We start from the raw sequence: 23145 nt of genomic DNA, 5'->3' as shown, positions 1-23145 counted from the left end.
AGTGAACTCGAAACTTAAATTTTGTTTCTCCCTAATTTGTGAAGTCCTATCTGAATTCCTTCTGTATTAAATTAAGTAAGCCGTACTTGTATGGGATATTGTAAATCAATTTCGACGAATTATTGACCATTATGACTTTAAGATGTGCTATTTCTGCAATGAAAATCCCAACATTAATTTTGTGTAAGTGCAAGGAAATGTAATTTCGTTTCTTTTCATTTTTACTTCGTGAAATACTCCCTAAAATGCCCCTCCCCTTTGTTGTCCCAATTGCTTTTTGGCCAAAACATTTGCCGTTTAACATTTGCATGATAACGTACGCTGTTTCATTTTTTTTCAGGAGACCTCAATACTCACATGTGATCTACCCAGTTCACAGGAGGACACAGACGTAGCCATATTGACCATCGAGCCTTCATTGCTATCAATAGATAAGACATATTCCATCTCTTGTTACGTCAACAAGGCTGGGTTTGAAGAGGTACACGACAGTGTGAAGGTTTCCGTCACAGAAGGAAGTCCTCCAAGGGTAAATTGTCAGATTCATTCCGCTATTAACATGCATGCCGTTTTAGTAATCTAATAGCGCCCTCCTAGTCCCTCAGAGGCTATATAGGAATACGCGTAAATGGACTTGTCAGAGGTGCGCTGCAGATCCCGAACGCATTCAAGGCAATAATTAGCTAGTAAGTTGGCGACGCAATACATATGGTCTGTGTGAGTAAAGATGTGTGGTTGACGTGTGTGTCCATATGCGTTCGTGTGCTGTGATTACAGTTTTGCATTGTGGTTTAATACAGCTTGGAACGCAACGCAAAACATCTTCACTTTGTTACAAATGGGAATTTATGCTCAGTGGGAACCACTTTTCGTTCCTTCACAAAATCCCCCCGTGATTTTTTTAACACTTACAATGCGTATGCATCGAGAGTGTGATATCCCACCCCGTTCGTTAACATTAAGCATCTTAAAAAGTAAACACTATCATCACTTAGCGTACTTAAAACACCTTGTGAACACATTACGTCAACACAAATGTAATGAAATAAAAATTAATGATAATAATAGTAATCCCTACTCAACATATATGCCTCATTCCTCGATGTTGGTTGCAGATTTCGCTGGCACTCCTCGGATCAAATGAAGGCTCTTACAAGCCCGGGCAAGACGTGGAAATAAGGGTCATGTTCAACGGCAATTACAGCGAAACGGTGCTGGATGACCTGCGGGGTGGTCTCGATGGAATTGGTGATTCGCAGTACACCGTTATCATAGATAAGACAAGGGAAGACCAAGAGACAGCAGAATCCGATTCTCAGGACAGTTCTTCAGACAAGCCTTACCAACTAACAATCTCCAAGAAGAGGACGCGATACACCGTGTTGCTTAAGATTGACAAATGTGCGTTTATTTTCTATAATTCCACAATTCTGTAATATTGGTAGGTTATTTATTATGTGAGTGGTTTGCGTTTAATTTGGGGATAAAAAAGGAAATGGTTCCCAACCATTGGTTTTCACAAAGTGTCAATACATAGTCTAGATACCTAGTGAGAATATGTTCACCCAATTGCTAAGCTGCTTCTACAGACAGAGAATCTAGGCATGGTTTGGTGACTAAAAAACAAAAACAAATTTGAGGCTGTATTAACAGATAGGGTGCAGAACAATCTGCAATTCACCTTGCTATTATGTGGCTTCTGCAACTAAGACGCGAAAGCTTTCTGGATCACAGGGACTCAATTTTCTATGGCCCTTCATGACACACAGTCAACTTTTCGAAAATTGGTAAACCAAACCAGCAGCGTCGTCCGCGACTCTGGACTAACGGAATATTTGCTATTTTTCGTCGTCTCCGAATCTTACACCGATCAGTTGTATCGGTTCAAAGCCCTTTCAGCTGTTCCTTGTGATAATAATAATAATAATAATAACATTTGTAGGGCGCTTCATACAGATGCTTCAAAGCGCACAGGTTGGCAAATTATAATAATATACAGTCAATCCTTTAAAAATAAAAAAAAAAGAAAACAAGTTATGAGAAAACGTGAGTTTTAAGTGACGATTTGAAAATTTCCACGGAGGGAGCATTTTGGATATGAGTTGGGAGTTTATTCCAGAGCGTTGAAGCAATTACAGAAAATGCACGATCACCATATCGGGCCTTAGTGCGAGGGCCATGAATTGAATTATTGGAATGTGATGAACGTAGGGATCTGACAGAAGAGGACGAACGAAGGGAATAAGGTCTTGGAGATATTTGGGTGACATATTATGGGTAATTTTGTAAACAAAGAGTGGAATTTTGAACGTTATGCGAGAGTGAACCGGAAGCCAATCAAGTCATCGGAGAATAGAGGTGATTATTAATAGATTTACTATGTTTTACAATCCGCCCCGATGCAATTGTAAATACTTTTTTTCTGCAGCCATCCTGACCCCCGGAAGTCAATACGGCCTCGGGGTCAAGGTCGTCAGTGAATCAAGTGAAGGGTTAGCAGAGATTGATTTTAACGTCTACGACATGGTCACCGGCTGCACATTTGAATTTGGAGAAAATGGAGATTATGAAGATACTGCCTCTGACGTAAGTTTCTTTTTTCGTCTCACAATGAAAAAAAACCGGTGTCTGAATCCCTCCCAAGTCCGGGTGAAGACTTTTCTGTCCACACCTACAAATTGGTTTTATCACCATCTTTCTTATTTAGTTAAAGATGATGATACTAATAATGATGATCATCGTTACTAAAACAATATTGACCATGATATAATATTAATCTTGAGCTAATTTTCTTTCTCATCGTGTTCCTTTTTTAAAAATTATTATCATTAATTTTTAAAGCTATTTTCATGCGAATGTCCTCTCTTATGGCGAAGTCAAACATTCCTGTTTAATTCGACAGAAGAGCGTTAAACAGTTCGAAAGCTTTCGGCAAATAATTGCGGCTGCCGCTCGGCTTGGAAAAGCCGTTTTGAAAAACGAATCCACGAACCATTGGCGAAACTTTCGAACACCTTTGTTTTTATTTCTTTTTTTATATTCGTGTCATTGCAAAAGCTTTAATATCGAAGCGTAAGTGAGCCCCCAGCCGTGAGAACGGCGCATTACGGTTGAGGTTTTGGTAATAGAAAGTTTTCGCATTTACTACAGGGCTGCTGTTTTTGAAAATGCAAGTCAACCCACCATGGAGAGCTGAGAGATTGTTGTCGAAAAATAGTGGACTGGAACAGGAGCGTCGTTTCGTGACTCTGGACAACGACCTTCTTTGGAATTGTTCGTCCGGTGCAAATTTTCAGGGTCCCGTCTACGGAGGATTATTCTATTGTCACTGGGGGTGCTGAGCATTGTCACGACACCCCCAGTAACAATTAGATAATCCTCCGTGGCCAGGTCCATGCAAATTTTTGGATGATCTGCTGTCCCGGTCTACCAACTTTCGACAAAAGCCTTTGTTTTGACTTGAATTTTCAAAGGAATTGGTACGTCTTGGAGACCGGCCCCATAGTAAATGCGAAAATTCTCTATTTGACAATATCATCATTTAATAGTATCATCATTAATCATTACCTTCATCATTTCCATGAGCACCTTTGTAACTGTCTTCCGAATCTCTCCAAATGCAGGTGACGTACGAAGTATCCGGGTGCTCTGTTGACTCTCTTGAGGGTCTCACCTACCGGGCTTTCACCCAATTCAGATCTAGGAAACGCCTCCTAGGGGAAACCTCTCAGGACAGCACGTTCACGGTAGATCACGAAGTTCTCGATATTGTCAAGAAAAGGGTCGAGGCCGGCGATGCTGTAGACTTCAAAGTCGGCGTTAAGGTAACAACAATTATCGTATACCATAGCCCTTCCTTTTTCCCATTTTTAATTATACTAGTTTTTCAAAGTTCCTTTTGATAGATTTGGTTCCGAAAATAAATGTAATACAAATAAGCTACATGTATATTGTTGGAGGGGCAATTGATTGATATAACGCGAACCAGTCAATGACCGCCCGCAAATCAACAATACGTAACGCGCCGTAATATACATCCTTGGTAGATTTCGACGTGCGCATGTTTTACTGCCCCCCCCCCCCCCCTAGTTACATGAAATCGTCGCTACTGGTCATTTCCATCAATACTTGAGCAACACTCATTGGATGCTCATAATAACCCATTGCTCATCAATCCTTTTCGGGTTTACATTCGCCATGACACCCGTCTTTCGACTCTACTTAATACATTAATTTTATAGAGGATAATTTCTTCTTAATATTTTATCCCTAAATTGAACCTCAATAGAAATAGGAATAAGATTTATTGCCCGAAGTCAGATTCACAATAAAAATGATATAGATATGAAAGTTAATGATCATTTTCATTACCATCGAAATAAATGTTTGTGTCATTATTGTTTTTTTAATCGTTAATAGGTCTGTAATACTACCAGTGGCGTTTGTTCCGAATTCCTAAAGAATGCAACTTACGCAATGGGCACACTCAGTGAGGAGGAGCTCGATGAAGAGAAGCAACAAATCCAGGATTTGAAGTTAGAAGGTATTATACTATTATTTCTATGATCATTATTGCCATTATTATTATCCTCATCATTGTTATCATTTTTATAATTATTATCATTATCATTATTTCGGCAACGAAAAGTATATCAAATTGGTCCAATGTATAATGCAACACATAATGAACTACCGGCATTTGCCTTGCACCCTTCGACGAAGGGATAAATGGGGGGGGGGGGGGCACACCTCATCTCTAGAACCTTGAAATGATGACAATTGAAAAGTGTTTGAAATAAGTTTTGGTCCCTTTTTTGTGTAGAAGTTTTGGTGGAGTGGTTGAGATTTGAACAATGTCCCTCTCATCCATTACCTTTCCTTGTCTTATTAAAGGTCAGTCCACCTCAGAAAAATGTTAATTTGAATCAAAAGAGAAAAATCAGACAAGCACAATGCTGAAAATTTCATCAAGTCCACCTCAGAAAAATGTTGATTTGCATCAAAAGAGAAAAATCAGACAAGCACAATGCTGAAAATTTCATCAAGTCCACCTCAGAAAAATGTTGATTTGAATCAAAAGAGAAAAATCAGACAAGCACGATGCTGAAAATTTCATCAAAATCGGATGTAAAAACAAAATAGTTATGACATTTCAAAGTTTCGCTTTTTTCTAACAAAATAGTTATATGAACGAGCCAGTTAGATCCAAATGAGAGAGTCGATGATGTCACTCACTCACTATTTCTTTTGTTTTTTATTGTTTGAATAATTTATACAATATTTCATTTTTTACGAATTTGATGATTAGGACCTCCTTGCCTGAAGCACAAAATGTTAAAATAATGGAATTCCACGTGTTCAGGGAGGAATGAAACTTCATTTCACATGACAATGACGAGAAAATAAAAACATTTCATATTTCATATAATAAAATACAAAAGAAATAGTGAGTGAGTGATGTCATCAGTTCCTCATTTGCATACCGACCGAGATGTGCGTATAAATGTTTTGTGAAATGAAACGAAACTTAAATATGCCACAACTTTCTTACATGTCTTATTTTACATCCGATTTTGATGAAATTTTCAGTGTTATGCTTTGTGAATTTTTCTCTTTTTATTCAAATCAATTTTTGTTGGGGTGGACTAGTCCTTTAAGAATTTGTTTGGAAGAAATCCTCCCTAAAGCTGGTGGGTTTTTCATAAAGCCGTTTGTAAGTTAAGAGCAACTTTCAGAACGAATGGGTATCCCTTCTTATACGCGCTAAATCATCGCCAATGAAAATTTTAGTGCATACCATTTACCACAACATGGGATCATGGGATCACCAGTCGTTCTTAAAGTCGCTCTTAACTTACGAAAATCTTTAGGACTAACCCACCTGGGCTCCGTAACACAAAGATTTGCGATGAATTACAAATATGAAATAAACGCACTGATTGGTTCCTTGCCCTTTATAGCTTAACCCAAATGCACGTGTAACATTGATATTGATTGGTCAGGTTATTTAGTGATTGATCGCTAATCTTTGTGTTACGGAGCCCTGGTTAGGTAATACGAAGTACCTGCGTATAGAACATGATATTTGAACTATTAAGTATTAATATCAGAGTTGCCATACAGGTATACTGCTAAATCGATTAACCCAATGCATTTTTTTTTACTATAGGAAGATCAGTTGAAGGACTCAAAAAAGCAAACCGCGCGCAGAAGGCAAGGGCCTCGCAGACGACTGGCGTAGAGAGAAAGAAACGCGCCGCCCCTGTAAGTACTTGTTTTCATTTGATCGATATCTTTTAAATAAATGCTTGTTGTGTTAACGATTTCAAAATGACTCCATACAGAATCAAATCAAGGGCATGCATGACTGTATGTACAAATTAAAAGGAATATGCGTGTCAGAGGATCGTGGTGGAATATGTGCTATGAAGGGCCCTTTTATACCTGGGGTTCTCTACCGGGTTGTCGCTTCTTTTTTCCTAATACTTATACTACTAATAGCAACAAAAATAACAATAATGATGATAGTAATACTACTACTACTTCTAATAATAGTACTTACACTATCCCACATGTACCTGTCCGTGTTGGTTTTCTTCAGCATTATCGTTTCCCAGCTTAGATTTCATGATTTCATTTTAGGGCTCAGGTATGGTAACTGCACCGAAACTAGATCTACGATGACAACTAATCTTGGTTTACAGACTTTCTAATGAAGTCAGTATTCATTGCAGCTGTTTTCCTTGATGATAATAATGTTTTAATGATAATACTAAAAATCATGATAAGTATTGGTTTGCGAATTAATTATGGGATAGGCCTGTTCCTAATATGGGTATGTTTTTTGTTTTCATGCACCCCTGACATAATGAAATTAATTATACAAATTTGAATGATTTCAAACAGATACAGATCGGCTGTGAACCGGTGCCAGTCGAGCACATGATTTAGATTTAAAAGTAGCAGATTTTAGTTCAAAGCTAATGGCCCGTATTCTGAAGTCGGGTTTAACCTAAAATCAGGTTCAAAGTTGTGGTTAAAGTATGGAGAGCCAATTGTTATATAATTCACCAACGGTAGCGATATTATATTTCAGCTCATTTGGCTCTCAAATCATTCATAATTGTCTATTAAGTATAAATAGATGATTGTCTTCACCATCGATGAACCAGGAAAGAGCATAGCGAACATAAAAACATACAACGTAATAAAAATTTTGATACTTATGGCTTCTCATAATTTTAGCACAGAGTTAGACCATGGTCTAAGAACCTAACTTCAGAATACGGGCCAATAACTCGAATCTCTAATGCATTGCGATTTGAAAGCCTTTCTTTTGTACAAGGAAATCTAATGTTCGGCTTCCCACTATTCGCAACCGATCTGGGGCCCGTTTCATGAAGGATTAACAACTGTTGTAACTTTACCATTGTGGCAACTGCCATGGTAACGGGGCTCATCAGCCAATCAGAATCAAGGTTAATATTGTAATTGCCATAATGGCAAAGTTACAACAGTTGTCAGTCCTTTTTGAAACGGGCCCCTGGATACATTATAAATACTTTAAAGTTAGATTGTATTCATCGTTTGTTGATTTTTCCCCACACACTAGGATTGCGATCAAGTATTACTTGACTTACAATACGAGCTCCTCGTGGAAGCTACCAGTGATGAGGCTAATTACAACTACAATCCCGGGGATGTCCTGGGCATGTTGCAGGCGGACACTGACGTGCCTATCACATGTCTTACACTTGAACAGCAGAGTAGGTTCTACATAAGATAATCAATGAGAAAATAAGTAACATTACCTGAATAAGCCAACCAATAAGAATCTAAAATGTTTCGAGTGAAAATGCTTGTTTTGCTAATCATGCTAACGGTAACAAACTTGGTAACGTATTGGAAGTAAATTGGTGTTATCATTCAAGTGGGTCTATTTTGCAAGACTACACTAATCAGAACGTTGCATTATGGGTAGGGGACTTGGCCTACTTGAAGACTTGATGTGGTGCTCTTACGGATGCTACTTCGAAAGCCTTTGTACGGGACCAATAATCATAATTCTATTTCGCAATTCTCCGAATGTAAACTACATGAAAATGACATGATCCCGCTCATGCGCATGGGCGAGATCATGGCTTCATGCGAGGTAATTTTTTGCTTAACAATTCCTTATTTTTTACAACCAATTAAATTCAAGTATCACCTTAAAGATAAATTCCAGTTCTGGTAACGATCTCAAAATGACTTTTTGCAGAATCTAATACAATGACCACCCAAGTGTCTGTTTGTATGAATAAAAAATATGTGCCAAATGATTCTGGAAGAAATTGTGTAATTGCTGAGAAATAAGCAAAATAAGCGCGGATTCTTCCGTCGGGTCTTTATGCCAGCAATAATATTACACTGTCCCATGTGTGCCTGATTTGGCTTAGATTTTATGATTTCACAAAGTTCAGTTTATGTAATTGTACCAGATCTAGATCCTCGATGATAAAGTGGCGATTAAACCTGGCTTTACAGACTTTCTCGTGAAATCAGTGTTCACTGAAGCTACTTTCATTTATCTTTAAGTTCCAATTTTTAAGAGATTGAACATTTACCCTCCGTTGAAATTCATAGTCGGTAGGCCTATTGCTTCAGTCGTTATAGATTTTAATTCAATAGGCCCTATTTAGTTCACTCTCTGATTTTTTCTTTAAATAGTCCTTTGAGCACTCTCTACCAATTTAGCATTCTGTCATTAAAAAGCTACAGACAAAGATTATTATCCTTAATTTTTAAGCCCATCTCGTGCTTATTATTATTTACCCTGAATTGTGTTTATAGTTTAGATTATCCCTCACATAAAATCGCTTTAGGGTACGACACCCTGTTAGAAAGTCTAGGTGACAACGCCTCTTTTGGAAATTTAATAATAATAAAGTCAGATTTTAAGAAAATGTATTCAAAGGGGAATCCAGCCTTGATCTTAAAATGTTGTGTAGGGAAGGAGACAAACAAACAAAATAGATTGGTGAAAGTTTGAAAGAAATCAAACAAGCAATAAGAAATTAATCTCCTATTGAAGTATCCATTCATATGTGGCAGTAATCTGATTATTACCCAGGGATTATAAAGTTTTATGTACCAATGAAAGAAAAAATATAATTTGAGTAAAACTTAAAAGAAGAGATTTTGCCATGTTATGTATTGCAGTGCATGGAGAGTAGTCCTTGCCTTACATCACTATGGCTTCACAAATACGGCCAAATTGAAATCCCCATGAGTATGGTGATTACCAATATCTACCATTTTAAATATTCTTAACAATCTTATTGCTTGTCTTATATTGTTCAAACTTTCACCTATCTACTTGTCCGATTTCTCTTTTTCCACTAAAAACAATTTTATGTTAGCAATGGTTAGGGTTGAATTTCCCTTTAGACACTCCTTTTTGTATGGCCATAGGTTTTATCAATTCTCACGTTGTTGTACCCCGTGTCTATACAAATATTGAGGATGTACAGTGCCCGTACACTGTAAAACTGTGGTGTTAAAACTGACACCAATTGGTGTTAATAGAGGACCACACCCTGAGGTGTTAAAATAACACCCTAGAGATTGAACATAACACCAAAGAGTGTAAATTTAACAACCATAGGTGTTGTAATAACACCTATAGGTGTAAAACTTACACCACCAGTTTAACACCGGTGTAAAATAACTGGTGTGGTCCTCTATGTACACCGGTTAATACCACAGTTTTTGCTGTGTAGGAAATTGATAATTTAGAAATTACTCGGTTAACCTTGGTCATTTTAAACCGAAGGATCCACACTAGCCTCTACAAAGAGGGTTCTTGAATCAGCGAGGGATCTTGAAGATCGTTTACCTCCGGAAACCGTAGATGGCGTGCGTCAACAGCTTGAAGATGCTAAGATGACCTACCCTGACGCTTTCTTCTTTTCAGAGAACAGGTAAATGAAGCAGTAAGCTTTTGTCCTTGCCTTTTTGACGCCATTCGGTATACATCACTCAGAAGAATATGATTTAGGATGAATATATGTTATGTTCTGCCACTGATTTTTTTGGGGGGGTTACAAAATCATATCACTTTCCCTCGCCCGACATCAGCCAAAATTGGTCGATAAATTTTTTGATGGATACCTTGTGCACTTTCTCTAAAAGATATCTGTGACAGGAATTCTAAAGCTTTTTCACAAAGTCAGCAAATAATAATCTTCTCCAGCTGACTCCACCGCTGACTTACGCGCCTATCTGTATGTTACCAAACAGTTTATATCATTGGTGTATATGAGGAAGTCGTAAGGCATGATCTGACCAATGAGGTGATGGGTTATGCCACATACAACTGGAATTACAAGACAAACGTAATTTTAAGTCATACTCACATTGTAGATTATTGTAGGTCGCTCCCGGGCCACTAGACAAGTTAACGTCTTGTGAATTGCAATGTTGTCTTAGTTTTGACTTTTATTTTCAGGGTTTGTTTATCCTCTTTTTTACACGAAATGAAATAATACAGAAACATCTTCGGGCTTCTCACCAAGGGCATGAGTAAGAATATGGCACTGGGCGAAAAGGTTTCCTCATTCGGTGAAAGCATATTTATTTCTATGGATTATACACTGAACACGGATGCTATCCAGATATCGAGGGGCGATGGCAATATAGTATTCCTTGGTGGCGATGATATCAAAGACAGGTAGGTTTATTATTAAATGTGTTGTGGCTCAGTGGAAAAGTCTAATGACTAGATCATACAAGGTCTGGGTTCGAATCCTATTTGTATTTGTAAGAATGAACATATTCGGTATTTTCAGAACCTTTATTTTGTCTGATAAATTATTTTGATCGTTTGTCCTATAGTGACAAATTAAAGCCTAGTATACATAAGGATTTCGTCTTACAAAGAGTGGTAGTTGATCCAATTAACCTCAAACAATATACAAAAATCCAGATAAAGTCTTTTCTAAAGGAAACTTGAACAGTGTTCTTTAGGCGCAAAGATTAAGCCCTCTGAAATGCCAAAACTACGATGAAAATACTAAATTTTACCTAAAAAGTGTTTTAAACAGATATGCAATACAAATGTTTGCATCGCTGGCTCTCTACATGTATAGTTGCTAATCAATCGATGTTCTTCGTGAGGAGAGACCCAGGTATATTGACGATGATGATGGTGATGATGATGATGGTACTGATGGTGATGATGATGGTGATGATGATGGTGATGATGGTGATGATGGTGATGAAGATGGTGATGAGGGTGATGATGATGGTGATGATGATGGTGATGATGATGATGGTGATGATGATGGTGATGATGGTGGTGATGACGGTGATGATGATGGTGATGATGACGGTGATGATGGTGATGATGATGGTGATGATGACGGTGATGATGATGGTGATGATGATATACTCAGGTATGATTCTACATCACCTCTGTACAAACATTTCTTTTTATATACAGTGTATACCACCGTTTTTACAATTTATCATTATCATCAATATTTCTTTTTATCATCATCATCATCATTTTCGTAATAATTATTACAATATTTATTTTACCGTTCTCTGTCGTAAATGCATAAATAACTTCTTGGTGGTCTTTTCAATAATTAAATTTCAGTTTATTATTATTATTTAGGCAAATTATTCTTATTGATTTTCTTTATTTGTAGGTTTGATACGTCATGGGTTGGATGCGGATGCGAGGATTGTGTTGGAATCCTTCTAGAATCCATCGTGTTCCGGGGACAAGACTATGTAGGCGGCGAGTCCCATGACAGTGACGTATTCCGCTTGCAGTTTTTCAGCCCATGCGCAGGTGAGAACGTCGTGACGTGATGATTACATCTGCATTTGTGATGGTTATGCTATGTTAAAACCGAAACAAAACTAAAATAAATAAGAAAGCCACAGAACGAGGATAGCGCGATATTCCTATTAAAACGTCACAACTGCTGTATCTAATAATGACGTCTCTATCACCTTCAGAAATATCGAGTGCGCATGAATGTAATGGTGTCATTTTTGCTTCAGGTTTAACGTCAAAAATTTGTTGCAGTTAAACCTCAACCTTAGACCAGAGTTTGAATCAATAATAATAATAATAATAATAATAATAATAATAGCGGCATATTTACCCAGGGTAGCCACTTCAGTTCCGAAAACTGTTCTCCCAGCGGGCCCTGCTATTATTACCCCGGCTTTAGCACGGCTTCCTTGATCGGGCGCTCGAGCATTCGAGGAATTTCTTCCTACCAGGTACCCATTCACCTCACCTGGGTCGAGTGCAGCACAATGTGGATAAGTTTCTTGCTGAAGGAAATTACGCCATGGCTGGGATTCGAACCCACGACCCTCTGTTTCAAAGTCCGAAGACTAATCCACTGGGCCACAACGCTCCACGTCAATTAATCATTTAAACCAGACTTCATGACGCGGGCCAATGGGTTGTGTCAACGTAGTATAGGACTATCTGATGTTTATGATGATAGTAAATGATGATGGGTTCTGCTGGGCTCTCAACGCGCTGCCTCAAAAATAAGAAGTTTGGGATATCTGAGAAGTACACCAGGGTCCCGTAACACAAGCGTTAGCAATTAATCGTACGCTTGATGTTTACGATTGTACATTGTAGCCAATGCAATCAGTCGTACAAAAAATGTTATATGATCATATACCCCCATTACACCAACGCTACATCCATGCAGTTCTCGCTACGTCAAAGAAAAATGGCCATGACACAGTGGGAACTGCTGCAGCATACTGAGAGCGTAGCGAGAACTGTTATTGACGTGGCATAGTCTGTGTGATCTCCGGAGACAAATTTTCCGCTACGTGGATTTTGAACATGTCCAAAGTCCCCGTAGCGGGAGCGCCGTCTGAACAGTGCGAAGTACGAACGCATTAAGGACCTTCTTATCGCGTGCGTACTTAAAGCTCCATCGACGTAACATAGATGTAGCGGACACGGAAAGAACACCACTAACGCACCATGAACGTATCAAGGACATAGCGCAGACGTAGCATGCACGGGACGATTTAATTTTTTTTTTCGAAAACAAGGAAGTTATCGCTATGTCCCTGCCATTTTTTCGGAATTTCAAGGACGTAGCGGGAACTTCCTCCGGTGTAATGGGGGCATTCAAACAAAGCTGGTGCCACGTTGGTTTGCTTCTGAACTTCAAGAGCGTTGCGGAAACTTCATCTGGTGTAAAGGGGGGTAATTACGCGCCCAAGCTGAATTTAGCGCAAGTAAATATAATCTGTTACTATTACTCGCCTTGATCGATTCATCATCTCTCCTGATGATTTTGCCAGACTCTACTGACCCGATCGAAGTGAGGGACCTGTCCGATCCGATCCGGTTTTGGTACCCGGTTTCCGTGCAGCCAAATGACAGACCAGTATGCTCGTTCTTAGACCAGGGCACGGACGAGTGGAGCCAGGAAGGGTTGAAGGCGGCCCTCGATGGGACGGACGTCCGATGTGAAACCAACCACACCACCGAATACGTAGTTGACTTGATCAACGAGAACGGGCAATCGACTTCGACCATTCCCGAAGGTAAATTTACACTATCTTCTAAAATGCTAACAATGGCTCCCCAAAAGAGACGGGGTCGACATTGACGGTTTAATTCAATTGATATATACGGAACGTTGAAAAAAAAAAATCAATAGAATGGAACTGCTTTTATTCACCCTTACACGATTAAAGATCTGGCTTTTTAAGAGGTCGAACTAAGTCTGCAAATCAGGTGCTGATTTTCAGCTCATAAAGTGCTAAAAACGTACTTGATGTTACATTGAGCACCGAAAGTGCTGGGAATCAGCACCTTATTGATTCACTTTTATAGCTCTCTAAAATGTTGATTTTGCACCGTATCGTATGTGAGTAAATATCACAGCGTGGACGTTCTGGTAATTTGAATGAATTTTATTTTTTTGCTGCGGTCCAACTTTCCTGAGCTTTCATTTATCACAATATTCTAATGCCACAGATAACAAGATGAAAATTACCAAAACAAACTTAATTCTTCTTTAGTTTGTTTACTCGTTTTATCTTCGGAAAATCGAGCATATACATTAGTTCGTTCGTTGCTATGAAGTCTTCTACAAACATGTGTTAAAATAAAGTGCATATTCGTTTTGGCTTGTTTAATTAGTGACAGATACTACCACCCGTGGTGATGACAACAACGATGATGATGATGACGATGGACATATTGATATACCAGGGATAAACGGTCTCATCGGCCTTGGAGTAGGCGTCGTCGTGGGCATCGTTGTCGCAGTCATTGTCGTTCTGGCTGCAGTCATCATCCTGGTCGTTGTAGTGGTTAAACATGTGAATAAGCCCAAGATGATCATTGAACCGGTTGTCAAAGCTTAAAGGTAAATGCTAGTTTTGGTAACGATATCAAAATGAGTTCGTACAGAATCCAATGAAATGACCACTAAAGTGTCTGTTTGTATAAATAAAACGCATGTGCCAAAGGATTCTGGAAGAAATTGTGTAATTGCTGAGAAATCAGCAAATAAGCACGGGATTCGGGTAGGGCGTCGGGCCCGACGCCCTAAGCAATAATTATACATTGTCCCACGTGCGCTTATCTGTGTTGGGGATTTTCGGAGTGAACATTTTTCAGCGTAGATTTCAAGATTTCACAAAGTCCAGTTAATGTAACTGTACCAGATCTAGATCCTCGATGATATACTGGCAATTAAGCCTTGTTTTACAGACTTTCTCATGAAATCAGTGTTAACTGCAACTACTGGAATTTCTCTTTAATTGGGAGTGAACTGTGTGTGGTCTCTCATTGACCACACTGCGAAGCTCCGGTGTTGATTTAACACCAGCCCGGAATCTATATGTCCACACCAGAGAGGCATTGAAACAACACCAGTTTGGATCAAACCGATGCTGTTTTAATACTAATTGATGTTGTATAAACACCTATCTGGTGTTGGACCAAAACGAAACTGGTGTTGTTTAACACTTTTCTGGTGTGGACATATAAAGATTCCGGCTGGTGTTAAATCAACACCAGAGTTTTTGCAGTGCATGTGCTAGAAATGCATGGTCCTAAAATAAACGTTTTCAGATATTTACTAATACCACAGATAATAAATTGACCTATAATTGTATTTGTATAGAGAAGCTTCAAATGTTTTGAGAGAGGAAAAGTAATTATTTTGCCACTTGGTCGCATACATGTAATTATTGCGGTAAAAATATATTGAGTAGTTAATTAGCATGTTTTCATTCAAGTGGTCTATATTACGAGACTACTTTAGTATTTTGGGTCAGGAAATTGGCCATGTTGAGGACTCGAGATGGCGGCATTGGTTCGTATCTGCTTTAAGTTCTAATCCGTCTTTATTTACGAATCATTACATTACATATATTACATAGATTGCGTAAAAATCAAATTTACAATAATAGATAACAAAAAAATCATTTTAACAATACATTAAACTTCACGATAACATATATATCGTGTATATTGAACATTGATTTGAACTAAATTCTATTCGTTTAAAATATTTCTTTATCAATTTTCAACAAATCAGACATACAGAAATGCAAATCATATAAACTTTAAAAAAAAACATTGAGTGAACATTTATACGAGCAAAATACAATAAAATAGTATAAAGTGTAATCAATATTGTTAATATTATTTTTTACTAATTATGAACTTGTAAATTTTTTTATGCTTCACAAAAACTAGTAATTATCAATGAATCTTACACTGACTATTTGACGTTTTCGAGCAAAAACACGTACAAAAGAGCTGAAAAGAGATAAAAGAGCAGTACAAAATATATGTATTGAGCTTTCCTTGGTGCAGCTGTTGATTTTTGTTTCATTTGTTATTCTCAAGCCGCTGTAGAGTCAACAAGGCATTGTATATGGTATATACAGCACGAGCTGCGTATTTATCGCAAACCGATTGATCAATAATTATGGAAAGAAAATGTGAGGCAGCGGTGAAAGAAGAGAGATGTAAATACTTTTATTTTTGCACAGAGAGACGAATATTTATTCAAGAATGTTGAAGAAAAGGAGGAATTATTATGATATTGCTACATATTTTATCATCAAATAATTACTTTCATGTCGTAATAAGTCATCACTATCGATCACCTTGAAATTTAAAATATTTTGTAAATAAGACAAATTTGTTGTTCTGTTACCTGAGTCGTAGATGCTGTTAACTATATATATATATATATATATATATATATATATATATATATATATATATATATATATATATATATATATATATATATAATGTATACTTATACATATATATATATATATATATATATATAAATATTCTCTCATTATTTTGTTATTGTTTCCGATTATCAATATTGTTTTCGTTTTTATCATTGTTACTTACTTATATCATTGCAATTTTCATTGAATGTTTATCAGTTGTGTCATTATCATTAGTAATCAGCTGCATATATTAATACAAAAAGAAAATACGAATATGATATAATATATTACAATATGGATGTTGTTTGTGCTGTGGAATTGTTAAAGTTAACCTGTCATTTGAACTCCATTACTTTCATGACGTCATCGCTATTTCAATCACCTTGAGACTTGAATAGTTCATGTTTGTCTTAATATTATATGATGGCTTTGTACTGTTTGTTGACGTCATCACTATTTGATTCACCTTGAGGTGGATAATTTGGTGTCTTTCATTTTTTTTTATTCCGGTCTTTGGTTATATAAATAATATGAATTTCATTGCTCCATCTGACGTCATCACTGTGTGAAACACCTTGAATTTTGCATAATTCAATGCCTTTCTTTTTTTCTATCAATTGTGTGTGTGTTGAGGGATGGGGGTGTTCTCAATGCATGATGTTAAAATGTCAAGACTTATTTTCTTTCTTTTTTCTCAAAACCTTAAGCAAGCGTGCCATAATGATCACTGAATTGTTATAACTCGAACACTCGATCGCTAAACATCGTAATTGTATAACAGATTCCACAATCTAATGAAGGTTATTTGAGACGCTTTCCCCAAATAATCCAGTCCCACAACTATTTTGATTATCATGAGGAAACAACGACACACACATGCATACATGTATTTTGTCTAATGTCAGTACCCAATACATCTAAATGTGATTTGTTAAATATTTATGAAAAAAAAATATTTTAAACCTAAAATGTCATTCCTTGTTTTCTTCCAAAACAAGATTTAAAGCAATCTTTCAATCTATGTAAACATTTTATTTTTTTCGCTTATCTTTATTATATTATAATGCATTTTTAATTATTACACTCTAAAAAACTTAACATTTGAAAGGTTGGAGTGACAACATTTTCTTAATGTTGCATTTACCACTTTAAATGGTTCTACCCAACACTTAAAATGCTGGATTCAGCATTATACAAGGTTGGATGTAACATTTGGAAAAGGTTATCACTCCTCCAACCTTTCAAATGTTGATTTAACATTCGAATTTTTAGAATGTATGTTGTAATTGATATGACTATTAGGTAGATTACGTAGATGACATGTAAATTGTATGTCGTTATTTGTACTTTATTGAATGTTTATTTGAAAGGAATGAAAATTAAAACTTGCCTTATCTTAATACCCGAAAGTCTTTCATGAAAGGGATGATTTTAGTCTGCTGTTGATTAGATAAATTGTTTAAATGTTCGTGAATTATGTAATAATTGTTACAGCATAAATTTTGACAGAGCACTTTCTATTGTTATGGTCATTTAAAACTAGTTTGGAGACTTTGAATCTTAGAGCAACTTTTTTTTAATTTGAATAAAGTTGATTGTGTAAGCTTGTGAAGCAAATGTATATTATACTGTAATGTAGCCCTGTAAATTTAGAGGAGTGTCGCTAGAACATTATAGAAACGTCCGTATAAGTTTAATTCTTTCCACCGTTATAATGGCACTGACTTCTTATTTGATAATTAGACATAACTGTTCTTGGCTGAATTTGCTCAATAATTAGGCCTTGTGATTCTACCTAGGCAAGTGTTCACATATGCATGTATATCGATTTATTTGTCTATTTGCCCCCCCCCCCCTCCCCTTCCAAGAAAAAATAAATAAAAATGTTGGTATTACAGTAATGAAGTTGCCTTACTCTCGCTTACGTCTTTCAGTTCTTAATTTCTTCACAAACAATAACTTTGCTCGAATTTGTAAATACTGTATAATATTAAAGCATATGACTGTGATTATAATGAAACGTGAAATCGTAAGCATTAACGTAATAAACTCACAGTGCTCACTGGACCCCCCCCCCCCTCTCCCCTAACTTTTCCGATGGTATGTGTTTTAGGTTATTTCAGTGCCAATTTTTCAAGACAGAAATATTTAGCCGCAAAATTGAATTAAAAAGAACGTATTCAAAAATACTACCTAACTTTCTGAAATGGCTAATCGTAAATTCACAATTTAAAATGTTAAAGACAGTTTGTACGCAAGTGCCGTTCAAATATATTGCATACAATGTTAAAGGCATAAAGAAAAATGCAGTTTTATCATATATTGCCGTGGAACTTAAAGGACAAGTCCACCCAAACAAAAACTTGATTTGAATAAAAAGAGAAAAATTCAACAAGCATAACACTGAAAATTTCATCAAAATCGGATGTAAAATAAGAAAGTTATGACATTTTAAAGTTTCGCTTATTTTCAACAAAATAGTTATATGAACGAGCCAGTTACATCCAAATGGGAGAGTTGATGACATCATGCACTCACTATTTTGTATTTTATTATATGAAATATGAAATATTTTGATTTTCTCGTCATTGTCATGTGAAATGAAGTTTCATTCCTCCCTGGACACGTGGAATTCCATTATTTTAACATTTTGTGCTTCAGGCAAGGAGGTCCTAATCATCAAATTCGTAAAAATTGAAATATTGTATAATTCAAACAATAAAAAACAAAAGAAATAGTGAGTGAGTGACATCATCGACTCTCTCATTTGGATGTACCTGGCTCGTTCATATAACTATTTTGTTAAAAATAAGCGAAACTTTGAAATGTCATAACTTTCTTATTTTACATCCGATTTTGATGAAATTTTCAGCATTGTGCTTGTCTGATTTTTCTTTATTGATTTAAATCAACATTTTTCTGAGGTGGACTTGTGAGGTGGACTTGACCTTTAAGTTCACTTGGCCAATATTATTCATTAGAATCTTTCAAAAAAAAATATTGTAAACGCAGTGATCATGTCGATTAGAAAATTTAATCATAATTCATCAGCCATATCAAAAGACAGGAGGATAGGGCAATAACATAATGGTAAATTCATGATTCTATTCTAGATTTGTTTATTTTGCGTAGTGTCGGAGCAAAAATCGCCCTAAGCAATGGATCAACTATAACTACTGTAGTTGGTCCATGCCCTAAGAAAAACATTTCGCGCACTGTGACGATGAAGCTAAGAGCGTTTTAGCGCGCGTGCGATGCGCAAAATTGTAGTTTTAAAAGCATTTTTACACCGACACGACGTTTGTGCCCTTTCTTATATGTATATATATAGTTCTTTATAAGATATAAGACTGGATGGGCCGGTTAGTCACATTCAGAATCCTGTTCAAACCACGCCTGCTTATAGAGCTGACGCATGAGTTGAAATCTATATCTAAGCCTACATGTATATTCAATGAGAGTGTGCATAATTTATACTCTTTGATACTATTTGTGAACCTATCTGAAATGTTTCATTAAGCTAAGAAATATGATGTTGTAATAATGCCTATATTTTAATATTAAGCTTGATTTCCATTTTTTATTGGTGTGGAATGTTTTGTGTGAACTGAAGTGTTTCAAACTTTCCTCGTTTTTTTTCTTAAGAACAGAAAACCCGTCAATTAACTACTCAGAGTCGTAAAAGGTAGCTGTTATATGATTATATAAACGGACACTCATGATAATTATTTATTTTGCGTCATAATCCATTCCCGGACAAGAATGCCCAAGAATAAGCACAAATGTGACTACGGAAATTTATATACTGCACCTGATAGTTGTGCGGCTGCGAGTCCGACTGTCTTATCTCATTTGTGGATCTAAACCGGATTACTCTGAAGAGTACTTCAAAGTAAATAGAAACCGTGATTGATTTTATCGTACAAACCAAGACAAATTGACAAACATCTTAATTGAAACTTTTAGAAAATGACTGATTTCGGGAGGAGCGGGGCGACAGGGCAATAAGTTTGTAAGTAATCAACCCCGCATAAGTGAGAAAGTGACACAATTGGTAATACTACACTGTAACAGTTATGGTGTTTTAAATGTCACCAGTTGGTAGTAATAGAGGACCACACCCTGTGGGCTGTTGCATGAAACTTTTATCCTGAAAAAAACTCTGGTAAAAACTGAAAACTAAGGTTAGCCTGATTTCTGCCATTGCCTTTATCAAAAACTCCTGTAAAAACAACCTGAGTTTTCTCTGCTCTGGCATGTCTGGTATAAAGTTTAACGCAACGGGGCCCTGGGCTCCGTAACACAAAGATTAGCAATCAATCGCTAATTGAACTGACCAATCAAGATCATCGTTGCATGCGCACTTTGCTGAGTAGACTGACTATGAACCAATCATAATCGGCCTTTCAAATTAGCGATCAATCGCTAACCTTTGTGTTACGGGACCCTGATGTGTTAAAATTACACCCTAGAGATTGAACATGACACCAATGAGTGTAAATGTTACAAGCAAAGGTGTTGTAATAACACCTCTAGGTGTTCAACTAGCACTGTCAATTTAACACCAGTATAAAATAACTGGTGTGGTCCTCTATGTACACCGAATTACACCACAGTTTTTTCTGTGTATGATCAAATTATATCTTTTTAGATGCTGAAATGCCATTTTCTCATCAAAGGATACGTGATTTTAAGTAAGCATGTTGTTGGTAAATCAGAGTCGTCTTTTGTATAAGTCGTCCATGTTTTGTCAGATGTATTATCTTCGACTGAGCGAGGAGCATCTGAGAAAATATTGATCCCGGTGATGTTGCCAATTTATTGTAATCATTACAATTAACAGAGTTAAAATGTCCATTATCCAAAATGCATCATTATGATTTGGTTCGATACTTGCAACTTATTTGAAGTGAATAATATAGTATCCGCATGCTATGTTTCTGAAATCATGCAAAATAATAAATAAATTTCTAGCACCCTTCTATGAGATGACTACCGCCTGTGTTTTCTTTACGTACAAGTAAGAAAAACAGACCCCACCCCCCTGAATACTTAATCTTAGAACTACATGTACGCCTTCATGGAGCAAACAATATATATATATATATATATATATATATATATATATATATATATATATATATATATATATATATGTATCTAAATCCTACTTAAGGAGAAGCTTTAGGGTTAATAATCAACGGAAGGGCGAACTCGACCCAAAGGGGAATATTTGGATTCGCCCTTACGTTTTAAAGCTAAAATTCTCAATGACGGGGGTTCAACACAATGCTTAAAATCTATTCCAGCAGAGGGCAGTATTCCTTTTTACTTCCTACGAACTTTGGGCCAAATCTACCCAGCAGTACTCTGACATTATAGTCCAGTAGATATTTTTCATACCTGGAAAAGTTGTTAAGTACAAGGTTTTTTTGTTGATTTGCGTTCTAGATGGGTATTGAAGTAAATTCAGCTTGGTTGCCACCTTGGCAACCTTGAGCATTTTTTTTAATTAGCCTAATTAGCATAATCATCTAATTAGCATATTACGATATGTAATATGTTACTTCTCTTAAACCAGAAGGATTAAAAAAACATAAATAATGTCATTTTACTAAGAGGTCCTGTGACGAGGAATCGATTTATAGCAATAATCTAAATATTTAAGGTATGCAATTATCGTAATCAGCCTAATTAGCATAAGTGTAATATATACGTATTTGTGGATGTCTATCCAAAAAATTCCCAATATGTAGATAATGCATCTTTTTTAGGGTTTTCTATAGCGAGGAATTCATTTATGACATTATTTTTCAACCTTAACCTATGTAATTGCTGTAATTAACATAATTAGCATAATGCACTAATTAACACATATACATGTATATGTGTCATACATATATAAAAATATATATTTCTATGTCATTTCATGTCGAGAATGTCTGAAAACATGATTAATACAGCTACCCTATGCTTGTTTTCTATGGCGAGGAATTCATTTATGACATTAATTTTCCCTTCTTATGTAATTGTCGTAATTACCATAATTAGCATAATGCGCTAATTACCATATATGTGCAATATATACATTCCTTTGTCATTTTATATCGAAAATGCCAAATACATAAATGAAACAGCTATCCCATGGTTTTCTATGACGAGGAATGAATTTCTGACATTATTTTTTCCCCTCTTTGCCATGTAATTGTCCTAATTAATATAATTAGCATAATGCGCTAATTAACATATATGTGCAATACATATATTCATTTGTCATTTTATATAAAAAAAAAATGCCCGATTACATGAATAATACATCTATCCCATGGTTTTCTATGACGAAGAATTAATTTCTGACATTATTTTTTCCCCTTTTTACCAATGTAATTGTCGTAATTAGTATAATTAGAATAATGCGCTAATTAACATATATGTGCAATATATATATATTCCTTTGTCATTTTATACTGAATGAGAATTCCCGAAAACATAAATAATACAGCTATCCTATAGTTATTCGATGAGGAATTCTTTTGTGACATTATCTTTTTTCCTTTAAACAATGTTATTGTTATAATTAGCTTAATAAGCATAATGCGCTAATTAATATATATTTGCAATAAATAGATTTCTGTGTCAAAGTACTGTCTACATCGGCATGAAAACATATATAATACAGCTCTTCTAATTTTTTCGATGTTGATGAATTCATTTATGACAGTAATTTTTTATTTTAACCAATGTCAATGCCTTATTAGGATTACTGGCCCAATGCACTAATTAACATCCATGTGCAATATATCAGTTATATATTCCTACGACCAGTGTGTTGGCTCAGTTGGTAGAGCGTCCGTCTCACAACCGGGAGGTCGGGGGTTCAAACCCCGGCCGCGT

At 36.2% G+C, this 23145-nt stretch overlaps 1 protein-coding gene across 2 annotated transcripts in view; it reads left to right on the top strand.

Annotated features, from left to right (window-relative positions):
- The window catches only part of LOC121417241, a 53643-nt gene extending 39228 nt beyond the window's left edge, over positions 1–14415 (top strand). For both annotated transcript variants that reach the window (XM_041610875.1, XM_041610876.1), the window contains 12 exons: positions 341–529; positions 1116–1401; positions 2429–2586; positions 3624–3824; positions 4420–4543; positions 6170–6264; positions 7613–7766; positions 9815–9962; positions 10532–10711; positions 11694–11839; positions 13339–13584; positions 14186–14415. In XM_041610875.1, coding sequence (XP_041466809.1) covers positions 341–529; positions 1116–1401; positions 2429–2586; positions 3624–3824; positions 4420–4543; positions 6170–6264; positions 7613–7766; positions 9815–9962; positions 10532–10711; positions 11694–11839; positions 13339–13584; positions 14186–14412 — 2154 coding nt within the window. In that variant the 3' untranslated portion in view covers positions 14413–14415. The remainder of the gene's footprint in view (positions 1–340; positions 530–1115; positions 1402–2428; positions 2587–3623; positions 3825–4419; positions 4544–6169; positions 6265–7612; positions 7767–9814; positions 9963–10531; positions 10712–11693; positions 11840–13338; positions 13585–14185) is intronic.
- The last annotated feature ends 8730 nt before the right edge of the window (positions 14416–23145 follow it).

The sequence above is a fragment of the Lytechinus variegatus genome, chromosome 6 (assembly GCF_018143015.1).
Source record: "Lytechinus variegatus isolate NC3 chromosome 6, Lvar_3.0, whole genome shotgun sequence".
In the NCBI taxonomy this organism is placed as follows: Eukaryota; Metazoa; Echinodermata; class Echinoidea; order Temnopleuroida; family Toxopneustidae; genus Lytechinus; species Lytechinus variegatus.
The sequence above is the reverse complement of the archived record's forward strand: the minus strand, read 5'-3'. Positions and strand labels throughout refer to the sequence as shown.